At 37.4% G+C, this 25,213-nt stretch overlaps 1 protein-coding gene across 1 annotated transcript; it reads left to right on the forward strand.

The window, feature by feature from the left end:
* Window positions 1-412: 412 nt before the first annotated feature.
* Window positions 413-24,636, forward strand: LOC146136840 (P-selectin-like). Its single transcript, XM_083396268.1, has 21 exons — window positions 413-493; window positions 692-777; window positions 932-1,023; window positions 1,437-1,558; window positions 8,011-8,145; window positions 8,937-9,066; window positions 9,513-9,622; window positions 10,110-10,301; window positions 10,645-10,842; window positions 11,982-12,182; window positions 13,237-13,437; window positions 14,365-14,553; window positions 15,422-15,607; window positions 16,343-16,477; window positions 17,526-17,652; window positions 18,519-18,628; window positions 19,705-19,896; window positions 20,171-20,368; window positions 21,090-21,290; window positions 22,374-22,574; window positions 23,597-24,636. The coding sequence occupies exons 1-21, from the start codon at window positions 436-438 to the stop codon at window positions 23,803-23,805; spliced, it is 3,273 nt and encodes a 1,090-aa protein (XP_083252394.1). The 5' UTR covers window positions 413-435; the 3' UTR covers window positions 23,806-24,636.
* Window positions 24,637-25,213: the final 577 nt, after the last annotated feature.

Genomic DNA, 25,213 nt, shown 5'->3' on the forward strand with positions numbered 1-25,213 from the left:
CTTGACTTAAGTGCACTTTTTGTTTTTACAACACTGATAAAAACACTAAATTCAACCCAAGTTATTTGACTCAATGACTTTAGTCCAAGACAAGTTCTTTATCCAAAATACTTAAGTCAGGTCAAGTAATTTTACCAAAGCGACTTAAGTAATGTCAAATCATTTTAAAACAGTGACTTTAGTGCACTTACGTTCACAAAATATCGGGTTTATGCCTACTGGAAATAACCAACCAACAACAAACACGCGAAATAAACGTCGCTTAATGGAACTTGTGCAAAAAGCAGCAATTCGAGTTTCACAAGTGGTTTCATCCCGAAAAACTTGGCCGGCTCCTATTGGACGAGCCGAGGGCTGGTTAACTATAAAGAGTGGCGAAAAAATGGAATTCTTTACCATTTTCCTTTTCGGAGGAAACAAGACAACTGAGGAAAAATGATGAAGTTTTTTTGTTTTGTGGCGTTAGCTGCAACATTTCTATTGTCGGCGTCAGGTAACGATTGCATTTTGTTTGGTTTAGTGCAGGGATCCTTTTTCTATCGCGGACCCTTAATTTTTTTTGCTTTGCGTGGAACACGGCAGGTTTTCTGGTTCTGTGTTTTGAAATAGTTAAAAATATAAACTACTTTGGGCGCTTTTATTTGAGTGCAAAAAAAATCAGGCGTTTTTGACTTAGATTTTTTTATTTTAGCTTTAAAATGCTGGACGTGCACCAATGCGAAGACCAATGAAGAGTGCAACATACAAGGTGTACTGAAAAACTGTCGGGCAAATGAGGTAGGTCCTCTTTGATAAAAACTTTTAGTTTAAAGCTTTAACGACAATGTATTTTAACATGCGTTTGAGCAAGGAATTTTTGACTTCTTGTAAAATATAAAAATAAGCCTTAGTCGCCACAGAGACAATAATCAAACAATGTATATTTTTGCAGCAAGCATGCCAGAACGAGGTTAGGACCGTCGGCTTACAAAACTTCCTTATTACCAAGAATTGCAAGCAGGCTGAAGCTTGTGACAATGACTTCAAACAGACAAGTTTTGCAAGAAATCGTCTAAAAAGGGTCCTCTTTAAAATCTCCTATCTTAATCGCTGTCCATAATAATCGACTGAAAACTTTTGAAGACAAACTTTTACCAGAAATTATTTGCTATAATCGCGAGACAACAAAAGTTTATAACCCCGCTGCGAACTTTTTGGGACGTTTCTCTTAAAAACTTTGGTTATTGATTTTCTACATTTCTGTAAAGATCCCAACAAATGATTTTGTAAATTTAAGCACGTAGCTTGTATGCACAAATGCACAGGAAACTTTTGGCAGAAACTTGAAAAACAAATTGCCATCCGTCGGTGCTAGATGCACGACTTAACTATAAGTTTAACTGTAGAGTCGAGCAACCGATATGTCGTCAATGCGTATTCATCAAAAAACGTTTTTATGTGCAGAACATGCGCCCTGCTTGGTTTTCGACCCAGTGTAACATCAAAAGCCCAAGCACAGTTTGCCGATGTTGCTGCAACACGGATGGATGCAACGCTCCGATGCTGGGTTGTCTTGGCAGTAAGTGACAAGTAACTGTGTTGTACTGGGTTTGACCTTGGCGAAATGCGTCGACCTTGGCGAAATAAGTCAGTGTTTAAGCTATAGACGATGGATTAAATGGTTAATTGCCACATGGATACATTTTGCTGTAAACTTCCAAGTTAAGTTAATAACAACCAAGTTAAGTTCGCAACTTGAACAGTAATTGAATTCAAGTCGTAATTTCATCGGAATAAGGCCTGCAATAAGGCATAACGTTTGCTGAAAATTAAACTTATATTTTGTCATATTTTTTTGGCGAACTTCAGAGGTTAACGTAAGCCTAGATAACCTTGGTTAACGAAGCATTTGTTGTTTTAAAATAACGCTAAGTTTGTAATTTTTAACAAGAAATACAGTTGTGCATATTCGTCCAGATATGCCATTTAAAACTGCAAATAAACCGCGTGATCACAGAACTAGTATGCAAATATCGAAGTCCTGTGGGGCTGGCCGCCGCGCGTCACAACTGCCAACACTGATTAAACCGGTTTCGCAATGAACAAGCTATTCTCTGTCTAAGATACCGTTTCTTTTGTCCCTTTAAGCATAGTTTGTGAAGACAACTATAACAATTAAAACGCGATCCCACAAGGCAACCGGGTGACTTCAAAATCTGCAACAGTGCTAAGCACGGCTCAGTCGGCAAACGTTCCAATTTTTTTTTCGTATTATTTGCGTAAATTTTATCCCAACCCTTCTTGACATCAGGGCAACCCCCAAAAAGAATACCTCATTCATTTAAAACAAACACCCGATTCGATTTGTTTTCAACGCTTGTAGCGTTCGTATTAGGATAATTCGGAGCTTTGAAGCGTCTGTGTTAGAACATGTGTTAGAAATTAGACGCTTTAAGCGGACCGTATAAGAACAGGATACAGACGAACAGCGAATGCGCAGACTAATCATGCATAACGAAACGTTGCCAAGCGATGCAGACTACAGATTTTTTTATCTTGTACAGTTTTGACCACAATCATCCTGCCAGGATTTTTTTCATTTTTTGTCTTTTTCAAAATGAGTTTTTCGTTTAAATGTTTCCAAATATTTTTGAAAAAATTAAACATGATGTAAAATAAACAATAAAAATATTTTACTTGTAAACCAATTTAATGATGCACTACATAGAATTTTCAACCTTTTGGAATATCTAAAAGAAATTTTATTTATTGGAACGACAAAGTCTAAAAAGTGACCCCATACCTGGTAACCCCAACATAATAAACTGTTCGTGGCCTATTTCCGCTTTTTTTATATTACGAGTTTTAAGGGTAAAAAGAAGGCAATTTTTAAAAACTTTCCTAACAACAGATTTTTTTCAAACTTTCGGCATTTCTAGAAAAAATGTTCCTTATTCAAACGACAAAGTCAAAAAAGTGACCCATACCTGGTTACCCCAACATAACGATTTACAAGCGGCCTATTTCCGCTCTTTTCATATTACGAGTTTTAAAGGTAAAAACAAGGCAATTTTTTTTAAATTATAAAACTCTATGGACTGCAAAGTTCTTAAAACCGTCGTTGATTTGACCCTCTAAGACGCTGTTTTGAAAAGTGATAAAACAGGCCAAGCTTAAATCGTTCAGCTGGGCGTTCTAGCTATGGGGTCATCAAAATGATTATCCAGCATTGTCGACTAAGATGTATTCTGACAATACTGAATAATTAAAAAAAATCTATTGCCCGGAAAGTTATTAAAAATCGCTTTGATTTTGACGAAAATTCCCAAAAAAATAAAACGACATATCTTGAAGTGTGTAATACTCCAAAACTAGTTTTGGCGTCAGTTTTTAAATTGTTCGTTGTTATTTTTTAAGTTTGATTCTTACGATGCTGAAAAAATTATAAAACTCTATGGACTGCAAAGTTCTTAAAACCGTCGTTGATTTGACCCTCTAAAACGCTGTTTTGAAAAGTGATAAAACAGGCCAAGCTTAAATCGTTCAGTTAGACGTTCTAGCTATGGGGTCATCAAAATGATTATATCCAGCATTGTCGACTAAGATGTATTCTAGCAATCCTAAAAAGTTAAAAACAATCTATTGTACGGAAAACTATTTTATTTGTCTTTACTTTTATGCTGCAGAACCAAGTTATGCCAAAAAATATTATTTTAAATCACAGAAAAATCCTTCCTCGTCTTCCCCTGTAAATATAACTATTACTACAACCGAACATTAAATTCTGGCCGTGCTGCTTTTGAGCAAACAAATAACTTAACTTCAAATAAACTATGCTGATCTACGTCGATGACGTTGAAGAACAATACAAGCCGCGTAATGCGAGCGGTGGTTACCCCTATGACAAAGCGTCTCGGCGGCGTGTGGCCCAGCGGGATATGCGCATAGAAAATGTCTAGCGAAGCGCCTTGTTGCATTCCTTCAACAATGTAGAACTAAGTTTCGCCAATTTATAAAATAGGCCACACTTAGACCGTTCAGCTGGGCGTTCTAGGTATGGGGTCATCAAAATGACTTTACAGCATTGTCGACTAAGATGTATTCTAGTGTGTTAAGAATAAACCCAAAGAAAAATAATAAAACATAAAAACTTGCATCAGGCAACCTATCAATCAATCACTATCGCTACCATGGTGTAAACGAAGTTATAAATCGTCTGTTCGGCTGTAATATTGCATCAGCACCTAATCACTAAAAATATTGAAAACCAGCATACGTTAACCAACTTATATAATTGTGAAATAGTTAAATGAAAAAGACTTTGGATTAGAGATGGAAACAATTGTTGCTGAAGTATAAGATAATCTGTGGCGCGACGGGCCATCCGGTTAATTTCGAACAATAGGGTTTTATCAGTCAGCAACAGCGACGTGTAGATAGCCGGAAACGACGAACCCTTTTTGTAAAAGTGCGGTTTTAGGGTTCTAGGAGTTAACAATTATCCCAGTTAATTCCGTGTCGAAGTACAAGCGCATGCTCTGGCAGAGTCGACCTGCTAAAACCTTCACTATTACTTTTTCTTCAAAACCTGTTATGTAGAGAATAACAGCCAGATGTTAACGTGATCCTTCGGTTGTTATACCGCTTGGATGGCCTGTTGGTGTTAATTTAAATAACTAATCAGTTTTCCTGAACCGTTTTAGAAAACCACAAAATTTAGATTACTTCAGGATGTTATCACAAATTACATTTTTAAAGTTAAGTTTATTGTTCAATTTTGGCACCCTTTGCAAAAAAAGAGTTTTCGGCGACATATTTTATCATGCTGGTAAATTATTCAATAAGTTTGAAGCCAAAAAATTAAATAATATTAGATATAAGCTGAAGAAAAGAGATATTTTGTTTTCTTTATATAAAAATAAAAATTGCTCGTTAAGTAATAAAGGTTTTATAATGGGTGGGTGGAATAAAATAAAACAAACCAAAATAACGAATAAAAATAGAAATATTTTTTTCTTAAAAAAAATGCCTATAAACACTTTATGTGGTATGCGCATCAAAAATCAATTTAAAAATAGGCAAAATTTGAGCGGAATAAATTCCAAAAAAATCCTGCCAGAATGACAATGGTCAGTTTTGGATATTAGAAATGCAAAAGAAAGTTAATGCGATGTTTATAATTTTACCCAGTAAATAGAAGGTTGAAAGCTTTTATTGTTGCTAAAGCCTACCTTAGCGAACATTATTTGGGTTAGGGTGTGGGTTAGCGTGTCGGTTTGGGTATAAGTTAAAAGCAATACTGTTTCACGCTTTCCTAAACTCAAGCCCCGTGCAGCAGCTGCAGCTAGCTTAAAGTTACGCTTTGCTAAACTCAAGCCCAGTGCAGCTATAGAAAAACATTACGTTTTGTCGCGATTTTTACGCCCAGCGCAACTCACTGCAGCTGTAGTGAAAACAATTCCACGCCCAGTGCAGCTCAGCTTCGCTCAGTGCAGCTGTAGTGTAAACGGGCCTTAAAACTGCACATGGTAAAATAAACAGATTTGGAAAATCATATCCAAAATGGCCCATTGATTGAGTTATAGTTCCTAACAGGCCGTTTAAAATACCCGGAATGCGATAATTTATTGAAAGATTTTATCGACTACGTATGCTACATTTATTACGCACCACATTGTGCAATTTTGGAAAAACATATTAATAGTTTCCTGCTTTAGTACACTCTGATTATGTTTTTGTGCCTTGTTTTTAGCTATTAGTGCTTTAAATGTGAGTTTAATAAAATAGAAAACAACGGTTATGTGTTCCAGTGTTGGTTGACTACAAAAATAAGTCCACTTACAAATAACAGTATTTTTGTTAGCTGATTTTTACGCATTTTGCGTTTCGTCCTTAGTATTAAAAAAGAGGCCGAAAAGTGTATTAAAATAAATAATTTTATTAATTACTACATTCAAATTATGTCCGTGTTGGGTCGTTCCTTGTTCTACAATTGACGATTAAAAATCAAGCAATATATCCAACGCACAACGCAGTAAATCAAAACGTGAATTGAGCACACATTTTTGTAGTGGTTTATCGTGATATTTATTGATTCGACCTATATTTGCCCCTATGATTTCGTTGTATCTGGTAGGACTCCAATGGTCCAGCCACAAGATCAAAATATATATTTCGGAATAAAACAAAAATCGGACTAGGACCTTATAATCGTAATAACGTATAAGCGGAATACGTCGGAACAAGACTTAACTTGTAAGAACCAAGCTTACACAAAATTTCACCTAACCCCGCCCGTAGGTACATCACAAACCCTTCTAATAATTTCAACTCTGAAAACAATTTTCTAACCCTAAACAGGGCCTAAAATCGATGCCAAAACAGCGGAGCCTTAACGGCGCCGTTCCATCTAGGGTGCCCAAGCGTCGATACCAAAACAGCCGATGGCCCCTGATCGTCCCATACCCTCTCCCTACAGTTTCAGATGTTATTTTGGCCATCAAACGCCCTGTTTTAATGAATTTAGGACTTTCCGGTGGGTATGTGTGTTATTTAGGCGATTTAGATCTTATTCTGTCGTGGAAATTAGGCCTACTGCGTATTTGGCTTTATTATGTCGTTGGTCTTCATACTATGGTATTATAGATTTTTGTGCTTAATGTATTTCTGCTTTGTAGTTATTATTGTATGTTCCCATCTGTTTCCTATAAAACTGTCTTAAATGGTGCCAAGGTGTAATAACTGCTAGCGATGGATACAATCGTGTTTATACTTTTAATAGCTTACGTTACAACATGTTGGTCACCTCGGACAAACTTTTTTTTTTCATCCTGGCAGCTGCACAGCCGACAATTGTCTGTGAGAGCCTGTGGCTGTTTTAATTCTCATGTACACGTTTTGAGTATACCAGTACCCAAAGTGTACTTCGGTTAAAAATGAGTAACTTTTACAATTGTAGAAGAAAACTGTTTGTTTACATTTCGTACCTTGTCCGTAATTTTAATTTTGCGCTGACTGTTGCAAAGCTAACTTTCCCACGGTTGTACCTTTTAAATGCCTTTGATCCGCGCTAAGTACAGAAAAGTTTTTCAAGTTGGAAAATTAAAATAACACATTTGTGGGAGAAATATAAACTGAGATATTTGGTAAAACAACTGTTCGTTTAACTCTTTTCATTTGACAGTAATTTGACTGCGCGTTAAAGTTCGCTAGGCTGACTTTTCGCACAGGGTCGTGCCTTATAAATGCTTATGAAGCGCGCTTAGTACAGAATCATTTTTCAAGTTGGAAAATTAAAAATTCCACATTTGTAAAATACATATAAACTGAGATGTTTCGTAAAACAACTGTTCGTTTAACTCTTTTCGTTTGGCAGTAATTTGATTGCATGTTAAAGTTCCTAAAGCTGACTTTTCGCACAGGGTCGTGACACCCCTGGTATATATGAATTGATCAGTTGTATTTTTACCCGTGTCGTTTTACAATCAATAACAGCCAGCTGATTTGTTTATTGGAAGAAATAGACTGCGACCAAATAGGAAGATCAAAGCCCCTACAAGATGGTAACGTTAAAAACACGAGCTTTCATATTCCTATTTCTCCTAACTAAATCCTCCACCATTAAAGTCCAAAAACATATTTTGTCAACTTTTAAAAACTTGGCCGAGTGACTTAGGAAGGCCGTTTGAATTGTTATCGAATGTGACGAGTTGCCCGGCTAACTTATAGTATAAGTAGCACTATTAAAGCCCCCACAGAATGTTAACGTTATAAATACGGGCTTTCATATTCTGAATTTGTCTAACTAAGTTCTCCAACATATAATTTCCAATATGTGTTCTCGTTAACTTTTGTGACTTAGAAAAGCCATTTGTCTTGTTATTGTATGCGACGAGTTGCCTTGCTAACTTATATAGTGTAAGTTAAACAAAAGACCATACTCAAGCAGTTAGTGTATAATCATTTTTTTTGTAATATTTAGGAAAAGTACCCTTTTTCGTGCAAAATTACCAATACATTTTTAATGTTTAGAGGCGCAATGCCCGCCGCAAATACCACCAACGAATGGCGGAGTTTCTTGCACGAACGGAGACGACGTTGGAAGCACTTGCACTTACACATGTGATCCATCATACATCATTAACGGAACCGACACCACATTATGCCGTGAGCGCTAATTATATAAGAGTTTTGTTTTCGAATCGTTCGTCTTATGCGCCGTGCCTTACCAGGCCTATATAACAGGACAAGTCGCCACGCCAAGAAAAATACTATCTGACTATACTGTCGCAATGCATCGCAAAAATTATCATTAGCGCCATAAAAAGCAGTGTTGTAAAGACTTAAGTCAAGTCATGTCGCTGTTTTCAAATGACTTGACTTGACTTGACTGGTTTTCGTAAAAAGACTTGACTTGATTTCAGTCTTTGGGACGAAATTGACTTGGACTGAAATCATAAAGTCAAATAACTTTGAAATTAAGTATTTTCGTTTTAGATTGTGTTATCAAATTGAGCTAATTATCTTAATTTCTACGCGTAAACCGATTAGATTGCTTCATGTTGTTGTTCTTTGCTATTTTTAGTTAAGTTATATCTCATAATAATCGGACGACTAAATCGGACGAGAGAATTTCAATTGTTTATTGTTTTATCTGTATATCAGTCACTCATATTAAAGTTGACTTGCTCTAATAATAACTTCTGGGGCTTGACTCGGCAACTGACGACTTACTTGTTAAAAAAACTGATGACTTATTAAATTAGAACTAGTTATTTTTTATATTAGGTTTTCACTTGACTTGGACTTGAGTTATTCCACAAATGACTTGACTAGGGCACAAGTTATTTCACAATTGACTTAACTGGGAGTTGAGTCATTTAAAAATGACTTGTTTACAACACTAATGAAATTTAAAAAAAACTACCGACACCTCCAAAACTTCGTAACTTTCGCAGAGGACGACCTGACTTGGAGTAACCCAGTGGCAACGTGTATTCTTGTCGTCTGTCTTCCACCGCAAGAGGACTCCTTGGTCAACGGCAATGTTGACTGCTCCGATGGCGATTTGCTAAGCAGCGTTTGCAGGTGACGAAGGAATACTACAACTTCAATGAACGCTTTGGGGATACGACAATTATCATGTCACTTGCAAATATAAAGATAGAATGTGATTCCTAGTATCCCGATAACACGAAATTTAAAATGGTTGATCAACTTTGTTTTTTAGAAAGCTCTCTGTACAAATAAGATTTTTCGATCAAATTGGATCAGAGACGATACCCGATAAGTATTATGGGTACTTCTGGCCGTAAAGTTGATACAGATTAATAAATTTGATCTATAATTCATACAGATGCTTCGTGCAGAAGTATAGGCTGTTTGGTTATCAAACATTGTGCCAACATTGAGTCGCAATTATCTATCCTAATTGCAAAAAACACGTTTTATGAAGCGATCAGTGTGACGTTCACTATTCCAGTGAGGGCAAAAAGTAGGAAAATTGTTATTTCAACATTCTTCTTGTACGATAGTTATTCCTGCATCGACGGGTACAACCTTGTGGGCAACATTACGCGAACATGCGAGGCCGACTCAACCGGGTTTGTTGGAAAGTGGACAGGCACTAGTCCGAAATGCGTTCGTGAGTATTTACTTGGTTAGCCACGAAGAGGCCTGCGCCAATCCAAAGGTCAGCTAAGGCTCTCTAAACTGTAGTTTAACCAGACCAAGGGCGCCCTGCGTATTATAGCACATTCGCAAATATTTTTTTTGGGAAAATTAAACCATATAAAGGCTTGTTTTCGCTTTAAGCGAAATCTTAAAAATGTAGCTTTTATATTAAAGCAGCACCCCTTGAGCTTTAAACATAAACGATCTGTGCGGTCTTCTTATTTCTTAATAACGTCACGTTTAGATGTAACTTGCAACGCAACTTTTCAAAGTTATTTCATGCATCACGCTATGACGTAAATATGTGACGTCATTCCTGATTTTTTCCAATGCCCGTTCACAAACAATATTACTAGTTTTTTAGCTAAAGAAGCTAATTTTTAACTAGAGCGACCAGGTTAAAATGTACCCTTTAGTTGGTTGTAACAAGAAGATTTATTTTTCCTATTTCATCGCAGCCGATGTTTGTCTACCACCGCTGGAGGCGCCAGAAAACGGAGACGTAGTTTGTACAGATTCCAACCACTACCTCAGCGAGTGCAATTTCACATGTGCTGATGGTTACGGTCTGTCTTCTCCTGGAGTATTGCGATGTCGCTATTTCGAAGGAGCAGTCGATTGGGCGCCGCAAACAGTGCCAACTTGCATACGTGAGATTACGCTTTTAAACTTAAGCGTGGAAACTATAGCCAAATAAATATTTCATCTACAGGGAAAGCAGTTGAAAACAGAAATCATGCAACTTTTTAGCAAAATTGAATAACGGGATTGAAACAGAATTATTAAGCCCCAATTAAATCAAATAATTTGTTTAAAAATAAGTTTGGTAATTTGTTTCAAAGCAACGTATTTGTGAAACTCGTTCTTCATTAAATCTTCTAAATTTCATAGAACCAATAAACAAAACCAGTTGCCTATAAGATGGAAAAAGAGAAATGGTATATTTTGACAATTATGTAGTTTGCTAAAGACAACATTTTGTTCGTTTTCCAGGCATCACTTGTGAACCGCCCGCACCGGAACCAGCGGATGGATCTGTGGTTTGCACAAACGAGAACTTTGAAAACAGCGTTTGCACTTATTCTTGCAACGACGGGTACGTTGTGCAAGGTGGTTCGGAGGTCACCTGCTTGTCTACCACGAGTACAAGTACTCTGGGAAGATGGGATCGCGAATTCCCAACGTGTGCACGTAAGTACAGGCCAAATAAGGTTAAGCGACATGGTTTAAAACTTATCTTTTAACATGTTGCGGCCTCTTTAACTGATCAACCTTATGGAGCGGCCAGCCGACAACTTGCTCTCGTAAGTTAAAGCATCTAATATACAGTGAGGTAATGACTTAAGTCAATAACTTGACTTAAGTGCGCTTAAGTCACTGTTTTCAAATGGCTTGACTTGACTTAAGTCATTTGGAAAAAAATGACTTGACTTGACGTAATTAAAGTCTTTTGGTAATATAACTTGACTTGACTTAAGTCATTTGGGAAAAAGGCTTGACATAATTAAAGTCTTTTAGTAAAATAATTTGACTTTACTTTACTTAAGTCTGGACAAATGACTTGGGTTAAAATAAAGTGTTTCATTAAGCATGTTTTTTATGAAAATGGGTTATATATCTTAATTTTTCTGCATTAAACAAAAAGCTTTGCTAAACTTTTTTTCAGTGCGCAAGGCAATGTCAAGTTACAGCATTAGCATAAAAATAATATTGAACTTCTCAAAATGGTGAACACGTTCCATTCTGATAAAAATCAAACAGCAAGTTGACATCTTTTTAATTTAACAATCGGCCTAATTAACCTAATTTTACTAAAAATATTTAATTAAAGCACCTTGATATCTGTCTTATTTCTAAATGGCTAAAGTATAAGTCAAGTTAATTGCATGAATAACTCAAGTCAAGTAAAGTCATTCTACCCAAAAGTCTTAAGTCAAGTCAAGTCATTTAAAAACAGTGACTTAACGCTCTTGAATCAAGACATTGACTTAAGTCGTTTCAACACTGAGCAATAATTAGTTCGTTTCGTTTCGTTTCAGGGTGCATGGATTATAGTGAAAAAAAACAGGTTACACGTATTATTCTGGACACCAACTGAACGAACACTTTTAGTTTAAACTTATTTACCTTGATTAACACCGGAAATGAATAGGCTTAAAATAAGAGGGGTGAATGTAATAAGGACGATAAGGTGCTATGTCTTAAACGCCATTTGCCGAATACTGTTATGACTTGGCATATGTGGTTTGCTGCAGAATCAAAACATAACCTTCGTCTCGTGTTTACTAAGCTAAAGCGTTAAAGTAGTGATAATAATTTACGCTTTACAGCCATTACCTGTCAACCCGAACAAGAGGCACCAGCCAACGGCACTGTCGATTGCACTAACAGCAACTTCATGGACAGCGTTTGCACTTTCACGTGCAATCTTGCACACGCTCTGGTTGGCTCGCCAGCAACAACCTGCATTTCAGCAGGCGACGATCAATCGATTGGAATTTGGTCCGGCAACACGCCACGGACCTGCGTCGGTATATGCACAAGTTCCAATAATTTGTTTACACCAGACGAAAAACTTCTATTATTGATAGTATTATGTAAATCTAACATACAGTCTTTAATTTTGTATTTCTTTTCCGTACTTATATAACCTCGCTAACGCATTCTCGTTTTTAACCCTGGTGAGGTTAGCCGTTTACGCCAGAAGAGCGATTTCTTTCTATTGATATTATTATTTTAATCTAACATAGTCTTTTATTTTGTACATTTTCAATATATAACCTGGCTAACGCGTTCTCGTTTTAATTATTATTAACCCTGGTGAGGTCAGGTGGTATCTGCTGCCAAAACGTTGGTTTATAACTTACTTTACCCCGGAAGAGCGATTTCGCTATACTGATATGATGCCTGCCGGAGCAAATTCCATATTAAGACTTCGAATACATTACGAGGCTAAAACCTTATAGGGGCAGTTATCTTAAAATCTGATTGTAGTACAGTATTTATTAGGTCATCAAGCGAAAGCCATTTTTCTGGTTTGGCTTACGTTAGACTGCGCTTTTCGTCAGCTTGATTTAATGACTTACTACACTAGGAAGTTGTTGAAACAATCCAAGCTAAGGTGTACTACAACCATAAGACCGAAATATAAACAACATTAATGTCGGAAAAACCTACTTCGGAATCAGGTCGGAATGGCCAGAAACAGGCTTATACAACATTTTACCTAACCACAAACACCCCACCTAAGTACAGCACCAACTGCCCTAATAAATAGTTTGTTTACATTTTGCGGCATCCCCACTAGAATTTTCGTTGAGTGTTTTACTGAAATGTCACTATAAATGGAACTGGAACAACACAATCAACTTAAAATATAAAGGAAAATTTAATTTGATATAATGGCCTCTAGTCGTATACACAAATAGTCTTATCAAGAAGCTTACCAATTGAGCAAAAATCAGATTCCTAAAAATTCTCAAATACCTATCGTCACCCTTGAGCACTAGAAATGGCACACCAGGGCGCCGCGGCACCCTGAAAACTGCTTTACCTGACCAAACGCCTTTGTTTTGCTTGGCTCAGCTATCAGGTGCAACCCCGAGCAAGTGGCGCCGGCGAACGGCAGCGTTCAATGCTCCAACGGCAACTACCTGGCCAGCGCGTGCGAGTTTTCCTGCAACGCCGGTTACAGTCCCAACGGAATCACGACCATGGTTTGCGAGGATGACGGCAACAGCGACGCGTTGGGTGAATGGTCGAGCCCCAATCCTCCCACCTGCGACGGTTAATTATTTATTATAAATTATTAAAACATTAAAAAAAAAACTTTGTAATGATTTTATTTGGCAAAATCGCAAAATTTTCAACTATTTTATGCCTGAAAGGTAAAACAATCTCTGGAGGGTGAGATTACTTGCTTGTTAAAATCTTGATGCTTCGTGTTGGGTATTTTGCAAAATATTTGTGCCAAACAGTTTAACTTTGATGCAGGCAAATGGTATTTCACAAATATTTCGTGCTCTTTTTCAAATGCCCGCAAAGGCTTTTTTCAAATGCCCCGCAAATTTTTTCCCTATTGCTGTCAATTAAACGTGCTAAACCGCAAATGCAAATGTGTTTCTCGGCTGGACACCATTACTATCACCTTTCAAAAAAATTGCACTTGTTACTCAAGTTAAGTGAGTGGCGTGTTGTTTGCCCTTATAGTACGCAATTGTGTTTTCAAATTAAAGGCGCCTATCATGTTTCCACATTTTTGTTAGTGTCCACACTCACAGCCATGAGCCCTGCATCAACTCAGATGCAACCTCTGCCAATTAAGTTACTAGTTAATTTATTGTTTGTACGGTTTGCACAAATGTTACGTCTTTGTAATATGGCGATCGTATCGTGGGTGGCACCAATATCAAACTTTTAAAATAAACTATAAACCCATTGTATGTTTTGTTGCGCTTGTGTAGATTTTAACGTGGTTTAGGTCTATGAAGCTCTTATACATCGAGTTATGTACTCATATTTGGCAAACCTCCTTCTAACGTACCGTAACATTCTGCAATCTTTTATCAATGAAAGCAAAGTTGTGGCGCTTCGAGCGCTTAAACTGACTCAGTTGAATATTTGCAACTCGACCACGAACTCGCTTCCAGCAACTGTGAAATTCTTGACCAGGATCAAAGTTGCCCGAACAAACTTGCACTGTTTATTTTGCAGCAATCGTGTGCGTGCCGCCGCAGTCAGACCCAGCCAACGGCGACGTGTCTTGCACCAATGAGAACTTCCTCGACAGCGCTTGCACTTTCAGTTGCAACCCAGGCTATATGTTAGATGGGCTCGACACAACAACTTGCGTCCTGGTCGGAGATACCCCTCTGTGGGACATACCGGCGCCAAGTTGTATCGGTATATTTATTTTTTGAATACCTTCGTCTTCTTATTCACCAATGTGGGTTTGAAAAGGGCACATGTGAACTTTATTTTACAGTAGTTCTGATTTCAAGCGAGAGCTATACTAATTAAGCATTTATACTAATCTCGGTACAGCAATACCCAAAGCCATCTATATTGTGAATGTCATATGAGACATTTATACCCAAAGTATTGATCGAAAATATGTGTAAACTTGGTCATTCTGGACTGATAAAGCGCATGCTTTACAAACATGGAACAAAGTAATACACTCAGAAATAAAAAATTGGATGTTATTTAGGTGTTTATTACAAATTGAAAACCAATCAGTAACCGGACTATGCATTAGAGATTAGACCAGCGGTTCTCAACCAGTGGGCCATGGCTCACTGGTGAGCGATAAGAACATTTAAGGTGGGCCACAGACCAATTAAAAAAAATAGATTTAGTTTAATTTGTGTCACTATATTTAGTTTTACAGGAGTAATGGCTTGGAGAGGAATTAATAAGGAATGAAAATGCATTGTTCAACCGCAAGTATCTCACTAATGCACGGTTGAATAAATAATCTGTTTTGAAATATGTTCTGCTGTGTTCTAAATCTATTTTACAGTTTTTCCTTTTATAAAATTATTAGGCCACAGATAATCCTTTTCCAACGTAAATGGGCCACGGAAGAAAAAAGGTTGAGAACCACTGGATTAGACTGAAGCTTTAATCGCAACATATGGCATGGCGTCTTTTTTTTTGATATAATAATCTATAACAATTTCTCATCCTACTCAACCTTACTGTGAACCTGCAAATAACTTCAACGTTCCTCTTTCTTTTAAAACGATCAGCAATTGAATTTTCGTTTAAGTTGAGACGTGTTTCGTGATTGCGAACCCGCAAAACGGGGTGGTGACCTGCACGAATGCGAACAACGACTTGAGCGTGTGCGACTTCGAGTGCGATCCCGGGCACATTTTGGTCGGAAACTCTCAAACAGTTTGCCGTGACTTCAGGGGAACCGGGCGATGGGATGCAGCGTTTCCGATATGCGAAGGTACATTTTCCTTTTCATTCCTATTTTAATTTTTTTCATATATACATGTAACCTGTCAGTTTATTGATATACATCAGGGGTGGCCAATACTTTAATCTCCATCGATCAGTCCAAAACAAGAATAAACTCAGGCAGCACAAGTAGTGAAGTTATAGTATGTGTTGGTCCGTATAGGGTACCAGCTTGTATCAATATGCTTTAACATACCGGTTACCTGACGGCTTTGGCATGTCGAAAAATACTGGTCACGTTATTATAGTAACTGTTGTACACCTGAGAAACAATGCAATTGTTGTGGGTGGCCAAGCGTATTATGACTTAACAAATTTAACTTCATCGCTGGCTTGGAATGTAGGCTAACAGAAGTTTGTCCTTTTACGCAGCAATTTTGTAAAGGTTGATTATTTTTCGTTTTAAAAGTGCAAAATAAGTCACAGAAAAAAGGGTGCACCGTAATGTTTGTTCCTGTGACTTTTTGGAGTCTTTAGTCTTTTTTTTCTTTCAGTCGATCGCAATCAAACAGAAGTTGGCAACCCTTGATAAACAAATTCCATAAAATAATTTTACTGCTGAATATCTTTGTTAAAGGTAGTTTTTGTTTGGTTAGTGACCTTGTTGAAATATTGTTCTAAAAAGAGCAACCTTTCATATTTGTTTAAAGTTATCTTGTTTTCATGAGTTAAAAACTCTACTGATTCTATCCCACGCTAAACTTGTTTAATCTTGGCTTTTCAGCGCTTTTTTGTCCAGCACAAGAGGCTCCTGAAAATGGAGGATTTTCCTGCACAGACGACAACAATGTCGGCAGCGTTTGTAGTTTTTCGTGCATACCTGGTTACAGCATGACCGGAGCTAGTAGCACAACCTGTCGTAAGTATACAACACATAGCGTTACTGAACTAAAAAGCAAAACCGGACACTGTTATTTCGAAAAAATCTTTACAAAAAGAAATGTTGTAGGCGTAAAAAAACGTATGAAAACAAGTGAAACGCTGAAAAATTGTGTTTTTAAGTTAACGACTCTGGTCAGACTCTAACGTGATGAAACACGGTTGTGCGAAATTTCCCCAACTTAATACTACCATCTTTTTCAACCGTGCCAATTGCTTTCAGCATTTAAGTATGAAACATCCGACTTTTAACCAAGATTGGTAAAAAAAAATATATTATTTTTACCTTTGTTTGCCTTGCCAGTATAACAATGGAGCCCAAAGTAGGCAAACGGTTTAATTCCAATAGTATGAGCATGTATTGGCGAGTAGTCGCGTAATATGCATTACGACCATGCGCAACACAATAATGTTTAGAAACTCGAGACTAGAGCAGACTTGGACAACTAGATTTATTTTAGCTTTTAACAATTAAATTAGAATTAAAATTAAAGCATTTTAGTTTTTCTAAATTAGATTAAAATTAGAATTAGGTCGTTTTAAGTTTTCTCAAATTAGATTAGAATTAGACATCGAATTCCTAAAATATGAAGTTTTAACTAGAATTTGAACTAGAATCACATTTAATTATTTAAAAACAATTTAATTTAATCGCAATTTATTCTTAAAAGAACGTGAAATGGAAGTTATGTGTGTGCTAATTTTTTACGCCTTTTTGTGTTTTTTAGACTGTAAAAATGCATACGAGACGTTTCAACCAAAAAATTATAATTGAAATTCTGTGTTTAAGCTGAGAAACTAAAAATGCTGTTGGACAAAGTAGCATTTTTGGTAAAATCCGAATTAGATTAGAATTAGAATTAGCCGCATTTTGCTAATGAATTAACAAGCTAGAAGTTGTCAAAGTCTGGACTAGAGCACGACTGAGGGGCCGCGGGCAATCTTTGGCAGTAGAACCGCGTGATCACTTCATGTTATTATCATTAAAGCAAATCGCATGATCGACAAAAAGATTTACTTGCACACAGAGAATGACCAAACTTGGAGCAACCCTCACCCGACCTGCCATGCAATCGTTTGTCTCCCAGCACAAGGAGCTATCCTAAACGGCAATGTAAGCTGCTCCGACGGAAACGGACTGACCAGCGTGTGCAGGTGAAAATTTCCTTGACATATCTCGGACTAACGATTACAATCTTACGATGACACCTACTTTAAAAACAGTGTTTTTTTAAAGTGTCGTATTAGGTTAGTTCAGAAAATTCAAATGGTAAAAAATTATGTCGGCGGGATCACACATATAATTACTTTAATACACTTTTATTTTACAAATAAATAAAAGTTAAAAATGTTACGTCGCCCGAGCTTAACTCTTCAACCGGGTATACTCTATTCTATACCTAAGCGTATCCCAGGATTTTGAGCCCAAAGCGCTGAATTGAAAAATTGCAATTTAAACCTAATAAAAGCAGACTTTTTCCGGTTTCGCGCGAACGCCTTCCCTCACTGAATGTAATTCGTCTCGATTTCTTCAGCATACGTGCATACGAGTTTGCCGAAAACTGCAAGTTCTCAAGGTTTTTTTTTTTGTGGCGTCAGGTTGTGATATAAAGATGTGACGACATCTCCCATTTTTTTTTCATGTCTCCCTCTACTTGTAGGGTATACGAAATATTAAAAGCTTGTAACACAACGGGGAAAAGGGTTAAGAGAACTGAGCTAAGAAACAAAAATTTCATAAAGACAACATTCAATTTAATCAGCGTGTATTAAGGTTTAGATAATTAGTAGGATTGTTATAAAAAAAATCCTAAATTTCAATAACTAACAATTAATCACAAGGTAAATATATGAAAAAAACAAATATTTCTCTGTTTGTATGAGGTTGTTTACTTTTTGTTTTCGCACTTATTTATAACAAAAAAGGTTATAACGTAAATGAAAAAATGTCATAGCTTAAAGGCTCGTTATGCGCTGTTCAGCTTTCTGAAAAAAGATGCATGGCCGTTTGTTTGTTTTAGTTTCTCGTGCGTGGACGGCTACGTTTTGGTAGGAGACAGCACCCGGGAATGTGAGTTGTCTGATGGTGGCGATATTGGGGAATGGACTGGCGAAAGACCAACATGTGAACGTAGGTTTGACCTTACGCAGTTGTAGGTTACAACTTTTTTAGGTGATTTTTCGTTTTGGAATTTAACTCAATTGCAGATATAGCAGCACCTGGTGTTTAGCAGATCAGAAAAGTTTTATTTTAAAACAACATGATGCTGTTAAACTGTTCTTTTAAACACTAATACACTGTTGTTTGAGTTGCAATACTTTTTTGTGATCTGCACCAATTTTTTTTATTTTTTTTTACTTGAGCCATTGTTTTTAAAGCATCCAGATTAGCCTATATATTCTTTTTGGTTTGAAATCCGTTTTATGTAGGAGAGTCTATTTGCAACTCAACTTGACCCAATTTATTATGCCACATAGTTTGCTGCAAGATAAAAAAACAAAACAGTGAAAAATAAATGAAATGATGCGAAGGTAATTCGACACCATCACCACAGACTCTTCAAAGTGAGCGTTCTCCTTACGTTACACGACTTACCAAATTGCCGAAAGGTGTCTGTACTGTGTTTACAATCAAAGCGTTCCCGGGTTGACCTCTTTAAAAAAAAGCATTAGTTCGTTTTAGGGCGCAGGTCAAACTAAAGGCGTTTGGTTGGTTACCTCGGTAGAAAGCTACAATCAAATACTTTTCTACAAAACTGATATGTCGCACATTTTAGTTTACAACGACAGGATCACAAAATTCCAAAATAGTTTCTTTTGACCTAAAAAACTCATAATTTGTTACATCTATACTTCGATATGAAGGATGATACCCGGAGTTTGAAGTTAGACTTTCCAACATATTTGCGCCACATTAATTTATAAATGCACACGCACACACACCAACGTAACAAATCATGCATGGATAAACACATGATGAGTATTTCAGGCAAATCTTTTCATTGTGGTGGTGGAATCCTTGAAATCAACCTTAAAACAAAAACTATGCTTAAGGCAATAAGGGGCCTTTTACAAATAAATTATACTGAATAAAAAGCGTAAAGGTAACTTACATTTTGTTGCTTAACAAACCAAAGTACACATTTATTAAGCTTTGCCTAAAAATGCTTTACAAAATATTGATTGCAAAAAATTGTTTTATTGCAGCCGAAGTCTGTCTACCACCGCTGGAGGCGCCAGACAACGGAAACGTAAATTGTTCAAATTCGAACTTCTACAATAGCGAGTGCACTTTCACATGTGCTGATGGTTACGGTCTGTCTTCTCCTGGAGTATTGCGATGCCGCTATTTCGAGGGAGCAGTCGATTGGGCGCCGCAAACAGTGCCAACATGCACACGTGAGATATTTCAGTGGAAACCTGCTTTATTTTAGACTTTGTACTCACACTCAACAAAATACCAGCGCATTCTATACAAGACTAGGCTTTTTTAAAAGCCGTGATTTATCTTGTAGAACAGGGGAGTAGACAGCCAGCCAGATGCCCAGGGCCACATTTTTTACTTGGTTAATCGCAAAGAGCCTTCAAAAGTGGTACTAATAATACAATTGCCTGAGGCAAACCGCCTGAGTCGAAACCAGCAATAAATTTAGGTACTTTATTCGTTTTCCAGGCATCACTTGTGAACCGCCCGCTTCGGCACCAGCGGATGGATCTGTGGATTGCACCAACGAGAACTTTGAAAACAGCGTTTGCACGTATTCTTGCAACGACGGGTACGATGTGCTAGGTGGTTCGGAGGTCACCTGCTTGTTTACCACGAGTACAAGTACTCTGGGAAGATGGGACCGCGAATTCCCAACATGTGCACGTAAGTATAGGCCAAACGAATTTAAGCGATCTGTTTCGAACATGCTCTGAGTTAAAATCGAATTTCTAAACATGCGAAAAATGCTTTATAACTATATACAGATCCATTTGTCAAGCAACCCACAATCAGCATGATCTTAAAAACCAACAAAAAATGTTATGACTGATTTAAAATTAGTGTACTTCATATATATCATAAATATTGGCAACACTCTACATAAACGTTTCTTATTTGTATGTGAACAATAATCCACTGGTCATTGTTATGTTCTGTATTACAAACGACCGTTTAAAGTTTAAACACTACTTTTTAGCTGTAGCAATAATGGTGCTAACTATACCAGGACACTTTTTACCCAAATAAAATTTTGTACGTGATGTTTCTCTGTGAATAAACCCTGGATCATAACTGTCTGACATTTTTTTATTTCGTGTTAATAAGTTACACGGCGGAAGAAGACCCACGAGAGATAAAATATAGTACATAGTAAGAAGCGACAGATACACGTTTAAAGACTGGCCCATTCATCTTGAAATGCTGCGATATTTTTTCCTAGCGCAATATGGTATTCTGATTTTTTCACTGTTTTTACCATGTTCTTGAACATTATTAGAGAAGGCAAAGTTTTGGCGTATTTACATCAATAAATCACAAAGCGAGCACAAATAAGCAAACAGTTTAGCAAAATCATTTTCATTTACACCTGTATGACAACTTGCAGAAATTAGTTGCCAACCAGAGCAAGTTGCACCGTTGAACGGCGGTGTGTCCTGCACGAACTTGAACAACAACGGCAGCGTTTGCACGTTCGGATGCAATCGCGGCTTTGCAGTTATCGGTTCAAGTGTGCTCACCTGTGACGAAGACAGCACTAATGTTCCGACTTACGGAACCTGGAGTGATGACTCGCCCACTTGCACAGGTATATATATTAAAGTGTTGTAATGACTTAAGTCAGTGGTTCTCAGACTGGGGTCCGCGGTCCTTCTGGGGTCCGCGAGAGAATTTTCTGGCACCTAGAAGCACCTAACAAAAAATCAACACGACGCTCCTGAAGAAGTTGAATTGTCCGTGGTGACGTCATAGAGTTGCGTTGGGCTAATGAGAATTACGTTTTTACAGTTTGCTGACTTTATCTAAGTGCACTCAAGTCACTATTTTCGAATGATTTGACTTGACTTAAGTCGTTTTGGTAAAATGAATTGTCTTGACTCAAGTCGTTTGGACAGATGACTTGAGTTGAACTTAAATCTTCGATTCAATGAACTTGGGTTGAAATTGAGCGTTGTCGCTCAACATTTTATAATAACCTACTTATTTCAATGCTCGCAAGTAAAACGATTTAATTGCTATTTAATTGTTTTTTCGTTTTAGTTGAGGCATTGCTCATATTTCGGAGGTTCGCCACCACATTTTCAAATGTCTCTATAGTTGCACCCTGATGTATAAAATGTTAGGGAACACTCGGTTAGGATAAAGAAGGCTTTCCGTGCAGGGACAGATCCAGAACGTTAGGTTGGGGTCGGGTTTCCTAAACTTTTGGCCCCAACTCCTTTTAACAATTTATCGAAACTCTGACCCACCCCTCACCGAATAAAATGTTTCATACAACAAAGCCGATGTGTTTACAGTCTGCATCATGCAGACCGTGTTACGATATCAATATAAACAGCGCTTAGGACAAATGTGCGCTTAAAATGTTCAGCTGTGCAATTATATTTTTTTTTATAATTAGCAAAACGTTAATTACGGAATGTAATGCCTTAAAAATTTTGTCAATGCAAACGCTTTAAGTTATTCGATATGAAATAACTAAGCGTCTCCTTATTTTTATATTTGCGAATCGTCCGCAGATACAAGTGGTACAAAATCCCTATACCTGTAAAATGCTTTCCAAAGGGATTACGTGGAATAAAACTGTGCAAAATGACGTATTTCGCTTTTAAAGTTAAAGCTTTTAAGGGCGTGGGATCCCTTACCATTCTTTTTTTTGTTTCCTGTGCAGCCATCACATGTATACCAGAACAACAAGATCCGGCAAACGGGACTGTATTCTGCACAAACGACAACCTGATGGTTAGCGTTTGTTCATTTTCCTGCGTCGCAACACATGCTCTCGTGGGTCCACCTGCCACCTTCTGCAATCCAAATGAAAACGCAGGGCCGATCGGGGTGTGGTCAAATCCAGAACCACCAGTATGCCTCCGTAAGTATACTTTTACTCAAGGCTGCCTATAGTCATTTTTTTCGAACTAGCTTCGACTCTACAGCATGGTTTTAACACATTTACCTAACTTGCATATACAGAAATACATTGAAAGGTATAGGGTCATATATTTCATCAACCCACAATTCTTGTTTGGAAAATATTCCACCATATGCTATTCTATCTTCACAGGAAGAAATCACAGTTTGCGGCCTTGTCGTTTTTGAATTTAGTTATACGCATGCGCACTTTTGCCCTAAAGTCATCTCGAGTCCAACTCGAGCGAAATAGACCGACTTCATCGAATCCTGAGTCCCGAAACCAGCTTCAAATCAACAGCATCCAATCAACCGATTTACTTAACTTGCATGCACAGGAATCCACTAAAAGGAAGGGTTATGTACACTATCTACCCACAATTATTATTTGGAAAATATCCAGCCATATATGCTTTTCCATCTTTACAATTCCTAGTTTCGCAATTTTGGCCTTCGCAACGCGCATGCGTATACCTCAAGCTCGGAACTCGGGTAGTCTTATAAGTGGTCTTAAGGCCCGTTTACACTACAGCTGCACTGAGTTGAGCAAAGCGTAATTTGCATTTAAATTCTATTGTGGCGAGCGTTTCAAGCTTTGCTAAACTCAAGCCCCGTGCAGCAGCTGCAGCTAGCTTAAAGTTACGCTTTGGAGCGATTTTCACGCTTTGCTAAACTCAAGCCCGCAGTGCAGCTATTGAAACATGTTACGTTTTGGGGCGATTTTTACGCCCAGCGCAGCTCACTGCAGCTGTAGTGAAAATAATTTCACGCCCAGTGCAGCTCAGCTCCGCTCAGTGCAGCTGTAGTGTAAATGGGCCTTTACTCGAGTTCCGAATCGGACCCCAGCGAAATAAATCGACTTTGTCGAATCCTAAGCCCCGAGTCAGACTTCACCGCCCTAAAAGTAACTGAGATAAGTTCTTCTGATACAATATTTAGTAAAAGCGACTAAAAACATAAACCACTTTTTCTTCGCTTTTGCAGCTATTTTCTGCCAACCACCACAGGAGAACCCGGTGAATGGTGAAGTGACATGCACGAACGGCAATCTGATCTTCAGCACATGCGAATATTCCTGCAGTGCAGGCTTTGGCTTGGTCGGCGAATCGACAACTGTTTGCATATACGATGGCAACAGTGAATTGATCGGATTTTGGTCCAACCTCACTCCACCAACTTGCGAAGTTGTATAAACCTCGTAAAAAGAAACTAAGAGTACAGGTCCATCGCATATAGCTTTAGCTGTGTCAGCGCGCCATGTATTTGTTGCAAGTATAACAGCTTTAGCCAATTTGGAGCAGTATGTTCTAAGCAGTAATGATCGAATCTTAACATTTCGATACCGATACCTTCTATTTTGGATTAAAAAGTATCACGGTAAGATCCGAGATCAAAATACATCACTACTATTATAAAAACAAACAAAATAAACAAACTGTTAACTGTGGATAATTTTATTAATGTCATTAGGCCAGAATTTACTTAACCGTTTATAATTTTAGATGTGTTCAGTTGTTTACTTAACTTTTTCTGAAAAATTTTGAAAATTTATTTTTGCATAGTATAAATCGCTGTGTAGAATCGCAAAACTTGCTTAAAATTATTTTAACTATTCGGATTCGGGTCGGCACCGATTCAACCCTATAGTATCGGACGAGTAGCGATAATACCACTTGACATCCAGCATTCGGCCCAATCCAATGTTATCAGACAACCTTGTACTATTTAGTAAAAATGCATGCTGTCTTTATAAGATTTATATTACCTTAGTCTTATAAGCTCTGCTTTTAACAAAAGCAATTTGTTTTTTCTTGAATTCGTCGCTTCAGCAATTATTGTTAACTTTGCAAGGCTATATGCTTCCTGACCTTCTGGAACCGAAGAAGCTAACTCTATATATAGCAACAAACTATATCTGACAGACTATTTTATTTCTATTATATTTAGCAATTAAATTTTATAGTGAACGCTGTGAAATTATCTTTATCAAGTCTATCGCAAAACATTTGTTACATTTCTCGATCATTTTCCGGTCGAAGAAACTAACTGGCTTTTTCGCTTGTTAATAAACAATTCTAACATGCAATGAAGCCTCTTGGTGATGTACGAGCAGCCACTTTTCGTTCAATATAAAGAAAGCTACAGAATACAGCAAAAACAGCCAAAGCAGAAGAAGTGGTTAAAAATCACGGTAGAGAAGTAATTCCAATGGGGAAACAAATTAGGTCTGCAGGGACGATTCATAATATAAATGAAACTAATGTAAATTTATAAATGGAATTTTCTTAGATATAAATAGCCATTCTGGAGGAATTAAACAGTAAGACTTTTATAAAGCAACAACATCTTACAATGACTAATTGTATTAAAAGTAATTATTAAGAAAAGCGACATAAATCAAATACGCAATATTATCTGCCATACTGGACATGACCTAAACTCGTGGGGATAGAGTAGGACTAAACCTGTCACAATAAATACGAAGCTAAACCATCGGTATACGATCTAAATAGCGCCATACCTTCATAAAACTGTGTAGGGAGAGTATACTTGTTTATTGCGATTGGGCGCCGCAACTCAGGCATAGACGACAGACGTCTA

The sequence above is a fragment of the Ascidiella aspersa genome, chromosome 8, assembly GCF_963924565.1.
Source record: "Ascidiella aspersa chromosome 8, kaAscAspe10.2, whole genome shotgun sequence".
Classification (NCBI taxonomy): domain Eukaryota; kingdom Metazoa; phylum Chordata; class Ascidiacea; order Phlebobranchia; family Ascidiidae; genus Ascidiella; species Ascidiella aspersa.

Coding starts and splice junctions, on each gene's coding strand:
- LOC146136840 (XM_083396268.1), top strand. CDS start 436: ATGATGAAGTTTTTTTGTTTTGTGGCGTTAGCTGCAACATTTCTATTG. Junction 13,438..14,364: donor CAATCCTCCCACCTGCGACG/GTTAATTATTTA, acceptor TTTATTTTGCAG/CAATCGTGTGCGTGCCGCCG. Junction 17,653..18,518: donor GGACTGACCAGCGTGTGCAG/GTGAAAATTTCC, acceptor TGTTTGTTTTAG/TTTCTCGTGCGTGGACGGCT.